Source organism: Bufo bufo, chromosome 2 (assembly GCF_905171765.1).
Source record: "Bufo bufo chromosome 2, aBufBuf1.1, whole genome shotgun sequence".
Classification (NCBI taxonomy): Eukaryota; Metazoa; Chordata; class Amphibia; order Anura; family Bufonidae; genus Bufo; species Bufo bufo.
The window spans coordinates 412,904,193-412,920,885 of NC_053390.1; the positions used below are offsets into that span (position 1 = coordinate 412,904,193).

The 16,693-nt window shown below is 43.6% G+C and overlaps 1 protein-coding gene across 1 annotated transcript in view; it reads left to right on the forward strand.

Annotated features, from left to right (window-relative positions):
• The window catches only part of NCBP1 (nuclear cap binding protein subunit 1), a 76,117-nt gene extending 59,656 nt beyond the window's left edge, over positions 1–16,461 (forward strand). Inside the window, exons 15-23 of the mRNA XM_040417287.1 lie at positions 2,154–2,257; positions 8,676–8,798; positions 8,899–9,001; positions 9,124–9,217; positions 9,342–9,445; positions 11,345–11,459; positions 15,426–15,551; positions 15,634–15,747; positions 15,830–16,461. Coding sequence (XP_040273221.1) covers positions 2,154–2,257; positions 8,676–8,798; positions 8,899–9,001; positions 9,124–9,217; positions 9,342–9,445; positions 11,345–11,459; positions 15,426–15,551; positions 15,634–15,747; positions 15,830–15,949 — 1,003 coding nt within the window. The 3' untranslated portion in view covers positions 15,950–16,461. The remainder of the gene's footprint in view (positions 1–2,153; positions 2,258–8,675; positions 8,799–8,898; positions 9,002–9,123; positions 9,218–9,341; positions 9,446–11,344; positions 11,460–15,425; positions 15,552–15,633; positions 15,748–15,829) is intronic.
• Positions 16,462–16,693: the final 232 nt, after the last annotated feature.

Here is a 16,693-nt window from a genome sequence, read left to right on the forward strand (position 1 = left end):
ACTGTCACCTTATCCCCTAGTTTCCAAAATTGGTAACTTTTTGGGGGGGGTTTCTACTGTAAGGGTGCATCAGGCTTCAACTGGGACATGGCATCTAAAGACCGGTTCAGCAAAATCTGCCTTCCAAAAACCATATGGTGCTCCTTTTCTTCTGCGCCCTGCCAGGTGCCCTTACATCAGTTTGCGACCACATGTGGGGTGTTTCTGTAAACCGCAGAATCAGGATAATAAATATTTAGTTTCGTTTGGCTGTTAACCTTCGATGTGTTAAGGAAAAAATGGATTGAAATGGAAAATCTGCCAAAAAAGTGACATTTAGAAATTTTATCTCCATTTTTTTCTTTAATTCTTGTGGAACACCTAAAAACCCTTTAGGTGTTCCACAAGAATTAAAGAAAAATGGAGATTAAATTTCAAAATTTCACTTTTTTGGCAGATTTTCCATTTCAATCCATTTTTTTTCTTCAACACATCGAAGGTTAACAGCCAAAGTTTGTAAAATCAGTCTTGAGTAACTTGAGGGGTGTAGTTTCTAAAATGGGGTCATTTATAGGGGGTTTCCACTATGTAGGCCTCACAAAGTGACTTCAGACCTGCACTGGTCCTTTAAAAAGTGGGTTTTGGAAATTTTCTTAAAAAATTTAAGAATTGCTTCTAAAATTCTAAGCCTTCTAACGTCCTAAAGAAATAAAATGACATTTACAAAATGATACCCACATACAGTAGACATATGGGGAATGTTAAGTAATATTTTATGAGGTATCACTTTCTGTTTTAAAAGCCGTGAAATTTAAATTTAGAAAATTGTGAATTTATTTTTATTGTTTCGGTAATTTTGGGATTATTTTCATAAATAAAGGTGAAATAAATTGACTCAAAGTACAATATGTCACGAGAAAAGTCTCACAATGGTTTGGATAAGTAAAAGCGTTCCAAAGTTATTACCACATAATGTGACACATGTCAGATTTGTAAAAAATGGCTCGGTCAGGAAGGGGGTTAATGGCACGGATGGGAAGTGGTTAAACTGTGATTGATTGAGCCAGCAATAATAATGCCTAATTTCTCTTCGTGGAGGCGGCGCTACCTTTTGTAATGTTCATACTCCCAATTAGACCTTATTTACATGTCAGTGTTTTGTTATCCAAGGCGGGTGTTTATCCTCGACCAAAGTAAGGTATAATGGAATTATCTGCTCAGGTTCTGTTTGGGTCCTGGTTTTGGATAACAAACTGACCAAAAATACCACATTTGACTAAGGCCTTAGGCTAATTTCACATTGGTGGTTTTTCTCTCCATGTGCGGTCTGAGAATAGTCAACACCTGAACTGAACACTGACCTATTCAGTTGAATCTTCACATGAGCGATTTTTCCACACGGACCATAGGCCTCTGGATAAAAATTTACAGCATGTTCTAGATTGTCTGTCTGTTTTTTCCTGAAAGATTCATTCAAATGAATAGCTCTGCAGGAAAAACGGACCACACAAGCACTCCATCCATGTGTGGTTAGTTAGCATTTGTTCATATTCACTGCCCAGGACACAGACGAGTTTACCATTGGCCATCTGAAAGAGGGTGGTTGTCCAGTTAAAGCAATCTCTATAATCTGTAAAGGACATGTTTGGCCTCCTGCACCTTTTCTTGTAAAGAATTTCATGACTTCGTCACTCGTTAGTATTTGAATCTGTTTTTCCATGTTCACCCTCTGAGCTCCTAAGCATAGGGAGAGCAGAGATTTAAATAAATACAATGTACGTTATGTAGAATATTTGTCTGCTGCTTCTGCTCTTTAACATGCTGCCTGCGCATCAGACGACATGTTCAGTGTGACAGGTTCCTTTTATAGACTTGCTGACTCTGGGATATTATCATTCATTTGCTTCCAGTTGACCTTTAATGATCACTGATTACTGTAAATATAACTGCTGTTAACATTAATGCTTATATTTTTCACGTGTAGTCCATTGAAAAGAATTAATGCAAACTCAAGAAAACGTGTTTGTTTTATGTTTTGAATGCAAAATGTGGAAAACATTTTTCCAAATGATCATTCACATATTTACCTCTACAGAAAATGCAGGAAAACTACTGCGTCATGTGAACTTGGCATTGATATGTATGTTTATCACTCTGTTTTTCTCTTACCTTAGACTTTCTTACTACCAACGGATATTGGATATTGTACCTTCAACCTTTTCTGCATTGTACCCAGCTGAGCCAAAATGCAAATTCAAGTATGGTGATGAGAGCAGCAGTAAGTTGATGTCTTTTGTGTCATAAATATGTGCTGTTTAGAACTAAAGTAAAGAGGCTCTCCAGGCATTTTAGGTAATCCGCCCTTTGTATTATCATGTGGAAGGAAGATTTAGTTAGTACTTACTAGGGATCGACCGATTATCAGATTTACCGATGTTATCGGCCGATACTCGTATCTGCATCTAACTTTGCTGATAATGCGTCCAGCGCACGCGTCCCCAATCTGTCTCGTGGCTCCGAGCGGCAAAACAAGACGTGCGCACGAATCGCGGGACTTCTGGAGAGGAGCTCAAGTCCCGGCCCTGAAGTAGTGCTGTCTGGAGGAGTGGCTGCAGTGCTGTGTGCCATCCATGTCTGCTCTGCTGCTTGTGTGCCAGCCCAGTTGGACCGCTTGGTTTGCCAAATTGCCACCTTTTCTACTGGTCTACTAAAAAAGGTAATTTCTCGCCCATTTCCTTGGGGGACACAGGAGACCTTGGGTATAGCTCAGCTCCCTAGGAGGCGTGACACTAAGTGAAAACTGTTAAGCCCCTCCTCCAGCAGCTATATCCTCAGCCTGGAGAGAGAGACTGCCAGTTTTTTGCTTAGTGTCCAAGGAGGCAAGACACTCCCTGCTCTGCAAGGCTGTTTTCTCCTTGTTGTTTAAATTTTGATTTTTACTTTTTTCTTTTTCTTCCAGACCATCAGGGACAACAGAGACGCAATAGACCTCTCTGTTTCTCCCGGGGTTGAGCTGCGCCAGTGCCGGTCACCCTCACTGCTGCCTCCCCCACAGAAGGCAAGGTGGACCAGGGTAGCCTAGCTCCCCTGCATCCCGCCAGCGCAAGGGTTGCCCGCGCGCCAAGTCCCTCTTCCAGCGTTCTGCCACTACGGTGCCAGTAGCTGAAGGGGCGACCCTGTTGGAACGGACCGAGGGTGAAGACGGCTGATGGTGAGAGACTGGCTTCTCCAGCCCGGTATGTACATACGGGCGGCCGGTATGTACGTACGCCACTCCGGCTCCCTCCAGGTCCCGTCCGACCGCCAGTACCTCCCGGTCGGCCGGGCGCCGTAAAAATTTAGGCCCTGGCTCGCGGCCTACTAGGCCGCAAAATTCTGGCCTCGGTTGGAGGGGGCGGGAACTTCTCCAGGCGCGAATTCTTCCCGCCTAAAGGTTTCCCCGCCCCCAGTGGATCGCTGCTTCCAGGCTGCACTTTGCACTTCCGTAGATACTGTGGAACTCTGTAGCTGATCCCCTTTGCCGAGTGACTATTTTGCAGTGAGCGGACGTTCTTGTGCGCTCTGTGCGTTGTTTGGGCCGTGTATGCCTTCTACTCCCGTAGGTGGGTTGGCCTTCTCACTGCTTACGGGGCTGCTCGTACGTAGGCCTCCCTTCCTCCTGCGACATACTTGTTTCTCTTGGGGTACGATGCTTGCTGCAAGCCTTGCACTTTTCTCTGAAGAGATCATTCTCTTCCACCAAACCCGGACGGGCTCTACTTGCTCTCTACTGAGCCGAGCTAGGCAGTACTCATTCTCGGGTTTGGATTATATATTGCGGTTCCGTTGTCACAGTATTCACCATGCGTACCCATTCGTCCTCCCGCTGCATTGCTTCCCTGCGCAAGCTGTCACATGGACGAGAGTGCGGTCTGCAGCGCCCCTCGAATTCTACGTTTGCTCTGGCGGGACTACGGTTCCCTCGCCTACTACCATTTCCTCCTCTTCGGATGCAGTGTGGTTTGAGTCCTTCCTATTGGTGCCCTCTGCGCTTCAGTTCTGCTCTGCTACCAGGTTCGGGTCGCTCTCCTCGGGAAGGTCACCCAACTTCTCTTGGGTGCTCAATTATCCAGGTCCGGGGGACCTCCACTTTGGGTTCTTCAGGGTATTCGCCTCCTGCGAGGCGGTGAGCCGGGCGTCTCAGAGTAGCTGGTGTTCTGCTTTTGAGCTGTCCTACTATGACTACCCTGTTACCCACTCCTCCTATCGGTGGAGGGTGTTATGTCGATCTGCCTTTTCTCGCCGGCTCTGTTTTGGCCCCCCCTTGGGGCATATCACTCCGATGTGGCTTCTGCCCTGGCCAGGCTTCAGAGGCTGTTCCTTCACTGCCCTCCCCTCTGGGGAGAGCATGGTTGTTCACTTGGATGCTTTCGGTGTTCCTTGTGGCCTCGTACCGTCTCCCTCATTCACACTGGCTGTACTAGCTGTGCGCCCATTTACCGGGTCTACCGCGTTCTGTCTCCCGCTTGGGTGCAGATTGCGTTATCCATTCTAGGTGATGGTCCTGCTGTAGACTTACCTTCGCTGTAACTTGGGAGGACCACCCTTCGGTCAGGATTGTCCTTAGATCTCCCGCACCGGGAAGGTAGAACCCCTTCCTCTGGTGGCAACATCGACTTTAGCATGTCTTGTCCTGCCATCTGTCGGATGCTGTGCGGACCCTTTCGGTTCCTTCCGCCTGCCCTTCTGCTCCCCCACTCCGGGTGGATACGAGACGACGTTGCTCGGGGGCCGACGGGACCAGTTTTGCCGAACTCTTCTGCCCGTGTTACTTGTCCGTGCCTGATCACATTGGGGTTTTTTCCCGCTTACCCAGGCGATTCCAACGGGCACGCTAGTGTTCGCTCCCGGCCGTGCTTCGTCCAGGATCTATTATCGGACTTGGAGTTCCTACCTGGGGTTCTGTGGGAAGCTGGGCGTTCCCCCACTCTGCCTTTCTCTCCCCATAGTTCTGTCCTTCTACAGTCTGGCCTGGGACTGGGAATCTGTTCCTTGAAGGGTCAAGTTTCGGCGCTGTCCATCCTCTTACAGCGTTCCCTGGCCCCTCTTGGGTCTGTCAAGACCTTCTTCCGCAGAGTGGCTCTTTGGTTCCTCTGTACCGTCCCCCGGTACCGCCCTGGGAACTACATGCTGAGCTCTCGGCGCACCAAGCTGTTACAAAAGTTCTCTCTCCTCCTTCTGTCCTGTACGGTTGTGTTTCTGTAGCCATCGTGTCTCTTAAACGGGTGTCTGAATGGCGGCCCTTCTTGTTCCGAGCCTTCTGTCCTTCCCCAGGACAGGACTGTTCTCCGTCCAGTCCCTTCCTTCCTTCTGAAGGTGGTATATGCCTTTCACTCAACGGCGCCATCATCCTCCCCTTCCCACCACCGGGAACGGACAATTCACCGATTGGACGTTGTTCGGGCCTTGCAGTTTTACTTGGAGGTCACTGGCTCTTGTCGACGCTCGGTCTCTTGTGGTTCCAGGAGGTCCGAGGAAAGGTTTGACGGCCTCCAGGGTGGCTTTCCCCTGCTTCATCAGAATGGCTATAGCTGCGGTTACCGCACCAAGGGCAGGGTTTCGCCTTCGGGGTCACCGTTCATTCCATCAGTGCGGTCGGTGCCTCCTGGGCCGGAGACATTGAGCTTCCTTGCACGCCTTACCAAGTTCTACAGAGGCATACTCGGGCTTCGGCGGATGCTGCCTTGGGCCGCCTGGTTTTGCAGGCGGCGGTTCCTTGATGCCTTCGGGTGCTTCGCCTTGGAGCTGTGGTCCCCCCCTTCCTCTTGGACTGCTCTCGAACGTCCCAAGGTCTTCTGTGTCCCCCAAGGAAATGGGCGAGAAAACGAGATTTTTGTATAACTTACCAGTAAAATCTTTCTCGCTCTTCCTTGGTGGACACAGCACCCACCCATACATTTGTTTTTTTCTTTCTACACTGTTTCCGGACTTGGTTTACCTCGTTGAGTTGTTGGCTTGTTGGTTCCACTTGTTGGACATTGCCTTTTTCTCACTACTTGGACACGCAACTGGCAGTCTCTCTCTCCAGGCTGAGGGTATAGCTGCTGGAGGAGGGGCTTAACAGTTTTCACTTAGTGTCACGCCTCCTAGGGAGCTGAGCTAAGAGGGTGTTATGCCGGCCTCTGTCTTGATCTGCTTTTTCTCGTCTGCTTTCTCGAGAAAGAGATTTTACTGGTAAGTTATACAAAAATCTTGTTTTTCTTTTCTTTCATCTAATACTATGTTTATTCGAGTAGTTAGTTAATCACTCACTGAGGTGGGGGAAGGGTGGTGGTGGTAATTGGCATTTGGCACTACTATATTATAAATGTAAATTATTAATAAAGCAACTACACTAAAAATAAGCAAGCAGGCCATGGTAGTCAGTGAGGGAGGGGTGGTGGTGCTGCTGGATATGGCACTATATATTATAATAAAGCTCTGGGTGTAATTGTTTGCATTAGATTTTTATTATAAAACATGTTCATTTTAACATCAGATTTGTGTATGAATTTAATTTTTTTTTCAAAAATTAAAATGCACAGAATATCGGTATAAGCTATCTGCCTGAAAGTTCACAGGTTATCGGTATTAGCTCCAAAATAATGAATATCGGTCGGTCCCTAGTACTTGCCTGTCCCTTGCTGCCTCTGCTGCACTCACACAGGCTTCAGGCTCTTCTGCTTGGGTCCTGACCGGATGTGAGCTTTTCTCTTTCTGTTCAGCTGCATAATAGTAAATGTAGCTGAACAGGAAAAGAGCACACATCCGGTCAGGACCTGAGCAGAAGAGTCTGGGGATGGCGGTATTGGCAGGGACAGGGATACTAGCTACGCGATCCTTGTACTATCGTGTGAAAGGACGTATGGAGTACGTAAAATGCCCAGGGAACCCCTTTAATGTACTTAAAGTAAGCCAAAAAACTAAACCATAAACCATCAATATTACCTTACAGATGAAACGAAGCTTGAAAAATTCCAGTCCGTTGTTTACCAGGATTTACCGCAGCGATTCCTGAAGGTGAAGTGGGAACAATTGACAGTGCAGTCAATGCGTTATCTGGGACCGCGCGTTCCCTATCCAATCAGGAGAAAGCCTCTTCAAGCTTAGATCATCCAATTTCATTCACATAGGCAAAACATCAGGTCCCACCAATATTGTTTTCCACCAGATATTCTTGTGGGATATCAGAAAATGCACTGATAGTGAAGCACTGTAATCCAATGCTACTGACACTCGTATGATTATACTCACGAGCGCAAATGAACATGCAGGCACATCAAACAAATCTGGAGGCTTCACTTTCCTTCCTTTCCTCTTTTATCCAGTGTAGCTGTATAAAATATTTAAGTCGCTCCAATAGTGAAGCACCGCTTTAAAACCAGTATAAAAATTGAATTACTGTACTCCTGGCAGACAACGATCCGGATCTACAATCTATTCATCCTGCCAGGATCGTTGGATTGGTTTTAATATATTACCTGTAACCTTTTTATGCTTGCGAGTACAATAAATCCATTTTTATACTAGTTTTAAAGCGGTGCTTCACTATTGTAGCAATTTACATAATTTATACAGCTACACTGGATAAAAGAGAGGAAAGGAAGGAAAGCGAAGCCTCCAGATTTGTTTGATGTCCTATCATGTTCATTTGCGCTCGTGAGTATAATCATACGAGTGTCAGTAGCATTGGATTGCAGTGCTTCACTATCAGTGCATTTTCTATCTCGCACAAATATTTGGTGGAAAACAATATTGGTGGGACCTGATGATTTGCCTATGTGAATGAAATTGCATGATCTGAGCTTGAAGAGGCTTTCTCCTGATTGGATAGGGAACGCCGGTCCCATATAACGCATTACCTTACAGATGTTCTCATCATGTTTCTAAAGTATTATTTTTTTTTTTTTTTCCTTCTTTGCTCTCTGATGCATCTAATTGCACAAAAAAAGTTTGATTGCCCTGCATGCCGTATGTAAATGAAGTTCTTGAAGACCAACTCATCGCACCCCCTTCCCGCCCCTTCACATTTGATTGATGGCCTCCGTTTAATTTCATGTATGAATCCAGCTTGAAATTTCATGCATGCGCTGTATTGTTGGGATACCGGCGCCTGCACATTGTTCCCCACTACTGTGTACTTTTTTTTTTTTTGCATGGGTGAGCATGTACCTGCGCATTGAGCCACTCGAGACAAGTACACAGCAGCGGGGAACAATGCGCAGGTGCCGGTATCCCAACAATACAGCGCATGAGTGAAATTTCAAGCTGGATTCGTACATGAAATTAAATCAAATGTGAAGGGGTGGGAAGGAGGCGCAGCAAATTTGACTTCAAGCCAGAAAGCCACTGCCCTTGCCCCTGCCCCCTTGACTTCAAGAACTTCATCTACATATGGCATGCGGGGAAATCAAACAGGTATTTTTATTTTATTTTCTTCCTGCGATAAGGTGCATCAGAGAGCAAAGAAAAACACAACTTTAGAAACCTGATATAAGAACATCTGTAAGGAGGTAATATTGGTGGTTTATGGTGTGTTTTGTTTTTGTTTTTTTAGGTTGACGGGTTCCCTTTAAGGCTTCTCCATTGCTTCCACAATGGTTTTCCATAGAGGAGTCTTTTTGTTGCGGTCTTGTATGAATGACGTTAATGTGTGTTCTTTTTTGTATACATTTTAGGTGCTCTGCCTGGATATGCTGCTGCTATCAACTTGACCAATGCTATAAAAAACAAGGCAGTCAGCGAAGACGTATTTAGTCTTTTGAAAGATGTACCAAACCCTAACCAAGATGACGATGATGGTAATGTGTTTTTTCTACATATATAGTGTGTGTTTATACTATAATTTCATACCTATAGATTCTCTCTGGGCACATAAATATGATGTATGTTTTCTTTCAGATGAAGGTATGAGCTTTAACCCGCTGAAAATAGAGGTGTTTGTTCAGTCCCTGCTCAATTTGGCCTCAAAATCCTTTAGCCATTCATTCAGTGCTATTGCAAAGTGAGTAAAATGATTTGGTCAATTAGCAGCAACATGTATCGCAGAGCTGTGCAAACTTTACTTCAGAATATCACTCTTGCAAGTTTCATTAATAATGATTTTCCATTATTGTTTTTTAAAAGGTTTCATGACGTATTTAAAGCTCTATCTGACACTGAGGAAGGAAAGCTCCATATTCTGAGAGTGGTTTATGATGTCTGGAAAAATCACCCTGAGGTGGGGTTTTACATATGACTTTTTGGATCCTAATCCTCAGTGGAAAATAAGAATTAAACCTAAAGATCATAAAGTATTCAGATATAAAAGCGGCATATTTATTTGTAATGTCTGTTTTCTGCAGATGATTGCAGTGCTTGTTGATAAAATGATCCGGATGCAAATTGTCGACTGTGCTGCTGTAGCTAACTGGATCTTCTCCCCTGAGATATCACCTGATTTTACTAGGTGAGACAGCAGATCATTTGCTTCCTGCTAAATGCTTAGGGGTTTTTATGCTAAGGTTGGCTTTCTTTAGTGTTCTCTTGTGCCCCCAGTGAAGGGATATCTTAAAGAGAAATAATGCCAACCCCGATGTCGGCGGATACAGCCGGGCCACTGCACTGATCAAGTGAGTGCCACTCCTGCACCTGCTCGATCAGTGCGCCGTACTATTACGACGGGGGTTGGGAAGTCACTTCCTGCTGCGCCGTAATCCTACTGAGGAAGTTGGGAAGGGGATAAAAATGTTTAACATAAAATCATATTATACAATAGTTTTTCTGATGACACGATCCCTTTTAAATTGCATATGGTGTAGTAGGAAGCTGGAAAAATAATCCCAAATTGGGGGGGGCAATCCCGCCATAGTTTTATGGATTGAGTCTTTACAGCATTCCCTATGCATTAAAACTGACCAGTTATTTTCATTTCTCCAGGTCAGTACGATTAGCGATACCACATTTTTATAGTTTTTCTTGTGTTTTAATACATAAAGCGCTCACTAGTATGTATTAGGAGCAAGGAGCGAAGCACCGCAAGCGCAGGTAATACTTACCCTCCCTGCGCCGCGGCTCCTCTTCAGCTGTTGCGCTCCCATCTTCTCGGCCTGCGCCGCACTGTCCTGACCACGTACAGCGTCAGGATGTAGTGTGCGCACTATGACCCGACGCAGTGCAGCGCAGGCCGGGAAGATGGGAGCGCAACAGCTGAAAAGGAGCCGCGGCGCAGGACAGGTAAGTCTTATTTTTTATTTTATTTTTTTTTTTATTTTGGGCTGATCTGAGGTCTTATTGGGCTGATCTGAGATATTTTCCTACTCTAAAATCTGGGGTGTGCCTTATCATCGGGTGCATCTTATTAGGCAAAAAACACAGTAAGTACCCTTAGGGGACTTAGTTGTTAGATTGCTTGTCCCATAGACTGCAGTGAATTAGTATTGCAGTCTATGGGAGATTCGTTATATTACTATGGAGCCCTGCTACCTTCAGGCCTCCATAGGAACTACTGCTGTAATAGCCTTGGATTCTTCAGAGGATTTTTAAAGACCCAACATGTACGGTGTAGGTTGGGAAGGGGTTATAGGATGTACGTCCTCAGAAAATAACCTGTTGCTTAAAATAAGTTTTTATGTTAAACATATTTAACATAACATTATTCTCTCTGTTTGAAAACTCCTACAGTTTTTGCAATGGCCACTAAGCATAAATAATGGGCAGCACTTCTTGGTCTGTATAGATCACTTTTCATTGTTTTCATCACAGGCAGGATTACAATGACATATAACACAAGCTTTGGCAATCGCTTATTGTGAATGATGGATTCAGTCTTCTCTTTCCTGCCCTTTATATGTCTAGAAAACTCTCCCATAAAAGTCCCCTCCAGGCTGTTGTGTCTATGACCCATGGTGGCTACTGTAAAGCGTATCTCTAAATGCTGTTAAGAAAATAATGGTAGCCCCCATAATCCTGTTCAGACAATCCAATAAAGTCTACAATCCAAATCTGGCGTAGGAAGAGGCAGCAGCACTCGCGGAGAGTCGGCCTTTTCTAACACCTGACACCCAAGACCCGGCCATTCAGTAATCCTCAAGAGTATTAATTAACGGATAACCCCTTTTAATGGCTGTTGCCTAAAATGGTCTTTTTAGCATCAGAGGCCAGCTCCATGTAATTACCTATAATTTTAGGATGATTATTTTCAGCAGACACAGATTGATGTGACTACCAGGTGTCCAGATACTTTGTTACATAGACTAGACTTTGTCCTTTGATGGTTTTCTAAGCTTTGCATGTTGTCGTATGGATTATAATAAGGTTGGTCTCAAGTATGACTAACCTTATAAATAACGTAACCATTTTTCATTAGGTTATACATTTGGGAAATTCTGCACTCCACAATTAGAAAAATGAATAAACATGTCCAGAAAATCCAGAAAGAGTTGGAGGATACTAAGCAGCGACTGGCCAAGCAACACAAGCGGGTAAGTAACCTACATGGCCATTATCACATTCCTCCTCTTCAAATTAAATGCTGAATAAATCCGTTCAATGTACGTGAGGTATGTTTTATCACAACACTAACAATCCCACACTAACAATCACAGACTCTGTCAAGTCTGTTATATTCTTTGATAACCCCTCTAAGGCGGTTGTTCAAGTTAAAGGGGTTGTCCCATCTCGGACATTGGGATATACCCTGTGACGGACTGAACCGTCACTGGGGCTGCTGGAGAAGCCTGAGGGCCAGCCTCCTTCCTACAGACTATGGAGACCCCCTCAGACCTTTTGAGGTTGCAAGGAACTATGAACCCTGATGTATGTGTGTAATTTATATGCCACATATTTCCTATTGCCCATTAAAAAGGCATGGTGTGGATTTAGCAACACAAAAAGGGTTAACTCTGCACTGAGACTCCCACTGATTGTGTTAGTGATGGGATTAAGATAGTTGATTATAATAGCAGCCGACTCCTATGATTCACTCAGGAGATAATCCCATCACATGTGTCCCCTCTTCCCATTCATTCATTATGGAGGGGGTGAAGATATCTGTTTGCATGTTCATTGTTGATTGCGTCACAGACAATGCCATAGTGTTTGTTAATTGCGTCACAGACAATGACATTGTGTTTGTTGAATAGGGTTAGTTTTGTGTTTAAAATGTACAGGATTGGCTGCTATGTCATGTCCTCAGTATGTCATGTGTATATAAGTCAATGCTGTGTGTTCAATAAAGAGTTCCTGTTTTACCCTTCATCATGTTGAGGCTGGTGTTTGGGTAACTGATCGACACTGGGGATTGCTATACGCTGAAGATTTGCTATACTCCCCTGTCTATACTACTAGCTCTTGTAAGAGCTGTTCCTGTTTCCTGTGGTGATTTTGGTGTAGAACGGAGTGATTAGAGTCCTCAGGAAGCACTAGGACCATCTATCAACGGAGGTACCCGGTCGGGGCGCCAGGAGATCCGTTACATACCCCCCAGTGTCTAAACTGAGCCTGCAAAGTCCCAGAGAGCGTACTGAGCATGGGTGGCTGCCCTCCATTCATTTCTATGGTGCACGGTGCACTTTCTATTAATTTTAATTTTAATTGGACTTCCAAAAATAGCCGATCAAGTGATACCACTTTTTCTTCTCCACTTTCTGCACATTGCTAACACATCCTATTCAAGGCATCCTAAACAGGCTGCATGACCCATAACCTTTTTATTTTTCCATCGATGGCGCCATGTAAGGCAGGGTATGCAAAAACCCTAATCCTGGATTATTATTTTTTTTAATGGCAATAACCACGAGTTAAATAACATGTTAACTTTTATGGTTGAAGTTGTTATGGATGCATGCAATTATTATTTTTTTTATTAATGTTTTTTTTTTTTTTTTTTTTTTTAACACCTTCCTGACATAGTACGTTCCAGCAGAATCAATAAACATAAGTATCATTGGGTATATAGAGTATACATCACGGTTCCAGCATAGAAAAAAAACCTAAAAATATAATTTTAATGATATACCTTAAAAGGATCCCAATTGGATCCACTATATGAAACACAAAGAATACATACAGGATATGTGACCAATAATCACATCCAGCATTTGATAGTAACCTGGGGTACGGGAAAAAAAATTGTCCCTATGTCTACCCCTATCCTACAACCTCAGCCCAGGGAAGGCTCCTAGTGGTGGAGGCCCCCTGTCACGGCTATGTGAATGGAAAAATATACTGTTGCTATGTCAGGAAGGTGGAGGCCCCCTGTCCGCGTACCTAGACTCCTTATCCCTCAAAAGTCCCTAGAGGGGTATTACAGGGATAGTTCTAGAGTGCCCCAGGTATGAGGTGGGGATAATAAAGTACCATTAGTACATCAATAAGCTTATTGATGTACTAATGGTACTTTTTTATCCCTCCTCATACCTGGGGCACTCCAGAACTATCCCTGTAATACCCCTCTAGGGACTTTTTAGGGATAAGGAGTCTAGGTACGCGGACAGGGGGCCTCCACCTTCCTGACATAGCAACAGTATATTTTTCCATTCACATAGCCGTTTTTTTTTTGTGGGACAAGTTTCTAATGCCACTATTTAATATTGCATTTGATGTAGTAGAAAGCTGGAAAAGAAAATTTAGAATGTGATGGAATTGGAAAATATGCTATTCTGCCACAGTTTTATGGCGGATAAGGCTACTTTCACACTGGCGTTTTGGTTTCTGTAACATCCGTTCAGGGATCTCACAAGCGGTCCAAAACGGATCAGTTTTGCCCTTAATGCTTCTGAATAGATAAGGATCCGCTCAGAATGCATCAGTTTGGCTCCGTTCCGTCTCTATTCCTCTTTGGAGGCGGACACCAAAACGCTGCTTGTAGACTAAACTGAGCCAAACGGATCCGTTCTGACACACAATGTAAGTCAATGGGGACGGATCTGTTTTCACTGGCACAATAGAAAACTGATCCGTCCCCTATTAACTTTCAATGGTGTTCAAGACGGATCCGTCTTGGCTATGTTAAAGATAATACAAACGGATCCATTCTCCATTATCTGAATGGATGCGTTTGTGCAGATCCATGACGGATCCGCCCCTAATTTGAGTGTGAAAGTAGCCTAAACTGACTTGTTCTTTTCCTTCTCTGGGTCAGTACAATTACTGTGATACCATATATGTATAGGTTTTCTTGTGTTTTTTTAATACTGAAATTTTTTTTTGTTTCCTTTTTCATTGCCATATTCTGACCCCATAACTTTTTTTTTTATAGTTATGTCTCCAGGGCTGTGTGAAGGCTTATTTTTTGCAGGACGATCTGTGGTTTTTATTGATACCATTTTGAGGGGTGTGACTTTTTGATCACTTTTTATTAAAATTTTCTGTGGGAGTTAAAGTGATGAAAAAACAGTGAATCCACAGTATTGACTTTTATTTTATTTATGCTATACAGTTTTGGATAAAAAAAAAAATTATATTCTAATAGTAAATGTTGTTTTTGGACACTGATGCCTATAATGTTTGTTTTTTAATTATTTAATTTTGAGGAAAGTGGGGCAATTTGAATTTTTATTAGCAATTTACATAAAGTAATAGAGTAATTATCCATTACAATATACAAAGATCAATATATTCCAATACAGTGCTGCCACCTGCAGGCATGAATTGGAATGTACCAGTAGTGAGCCTAGAAACCTAATACAGGATTTGGCTTGTTGCTTCAATGGAATGCCTTCCCCTATCTTCGGCCTTTCAGATTTCTTGGTCACATATCACCATGGCATCTGAGTGGTTAAATGTCTGCGAACGGCATTACCGACAATCGCAGATATTAGCCCTGGTTGTCTGCTGTGTGAAACAGCAGGCACCTGGTAGCTGTGGTGCTCGCTTCGGTCCGGGGAAGACCAGACATCCACCGTACTTTTATGGTGGATGTCAGGAAGGGGTTAAGTATTAAACTTCTTTAGTCTATGCAGTGGTTATAAGACATGCAATTGCTTGTTTAATAGACTGCAGTAGATTAGTATACAGGTGAAATATTAGGCCCTGCTTTTAGCATGTTTTCATAGGTGTATCAGAATGGTAGACCTGTGGGCCATTGTTAGGCCCTTAGCTGCCATAGCATCCATCTGCATCCTACTATTCAGTTGTGGGAAGGCTAACGGGGTACAGAGCGAACTTCTGCAAACCACTAGGATGCCATGGTCAGCATTTACCACTGTATCTAAAACAGCCCTGGTGCACCAGGGTGTCAGTTGTATATTCATGCTGACACCTACAGCTTATGCAATTAAGCCTGCGTCATCACGGCTCCATACATGTACAGTAATGTGTGGCAACGGTGCCACACATGTATGGCAGATGTTTAGATGGGGTTATTTTACATTCGTGAATTGTATCCTAAACTGATTCTGCAATCTAAATAGAACATATAAAGAACAGATTTTTGTTTTTTGTTGTAGAGAGAGAATGACGACGATGACGGCGGAAGGGAGGATGGGCCCCTGGAAGAGCAAATTGAGCGCTTACAAGAAAAAGTAGAGTCCGCACAAAGTGAACAAAAGAACCTTTTCCTTGTAATTTTCCAGGTACTGTAAAAGTGTGAATTTGTGATTGTTGTATTAATCCAGTCATCCCCTCCAGCCTGAATTCAATGCTCTTTTCTTTCAGCGTTTTATTATGATACTGACAGAGCACTTAGTCCGCTGTGAAACAGGGGGCATTGATGTGATTACTCCATGGTACAAGAACTGCATAGAGAGATTGCAACAAATCTTTCTGTTGGTTAGTATATTGCTGAATTTTGAGTTGCGTAAATGTGGTGACAATCGCAGGTTTCTCATAATTTTTTTTTTTTTTTTTTTAGCATCATCAGATAATCCAGCAGTACATGGTGACTTTGGAGAACCTGTTGTTTACCGGAGAACTGGACCATCACATTCTGACCGTCTTCCAGCAGTTCTGTTCATTGCAGGCTAAATGGTAGCTCAATTGATAACATTTGTCTCCACTGTACTGCCATACAAAGTGGGAGACTTGTAAGGAAAGGACTGTGGCAATGCTTTTATCGAAGACTCTGTAAAGATCAACTGGGTGCAGACTTTTGTAGTATTTAAAGTAACCTGGCTTCAGATTGGAAACAAGCTATGAAACCGTTTTGTTTTGGATTAGCCCTGATGCTTTAGCTCCCATTCTCCTCCACCTATTTGTAGTCCTAGGTTATTTTAATGTTTTGCTAGGTCTCCTTGTTGTAATGTGAATTAAGGAGTCATAGGGGGATATTACTAGCTAATGTCGTTTTTTTTTGTTTTTTTTTTCACTACAGACTGCAATTTTTGCTTGCATTTTTTTCCTTCCCATCAAATGTATTTTTGTTGAAAGTGTATCAATTTAAATACAAACAATTCTTTTTATTTGCTTATGTTCTGTTTTCTTTTACCTTAAAAGGGGTTTTCCGGGAGTATAGTTTTAAACAAATCTGCTGATGTAGTTGCCTACCTCATGTGCATCTTCCCCTACATTTATTATTATTATTTTTTTTTTTACTCTCCTGGTCACTCTGGTTCATTTCAATCCTGTAAGTAGCACCTTCTGCCGCTAAGCAAAACCATTCTCTGCCACAGTGCCAGCACTGTTTAAGGCCTCTTGCACACGAACTTGTGCGCCCCGTGGTCGTGCTGCGGGCCGCAATGCACAGTCCGTGGAGCAGCGGATCGCGGACCCATTCACT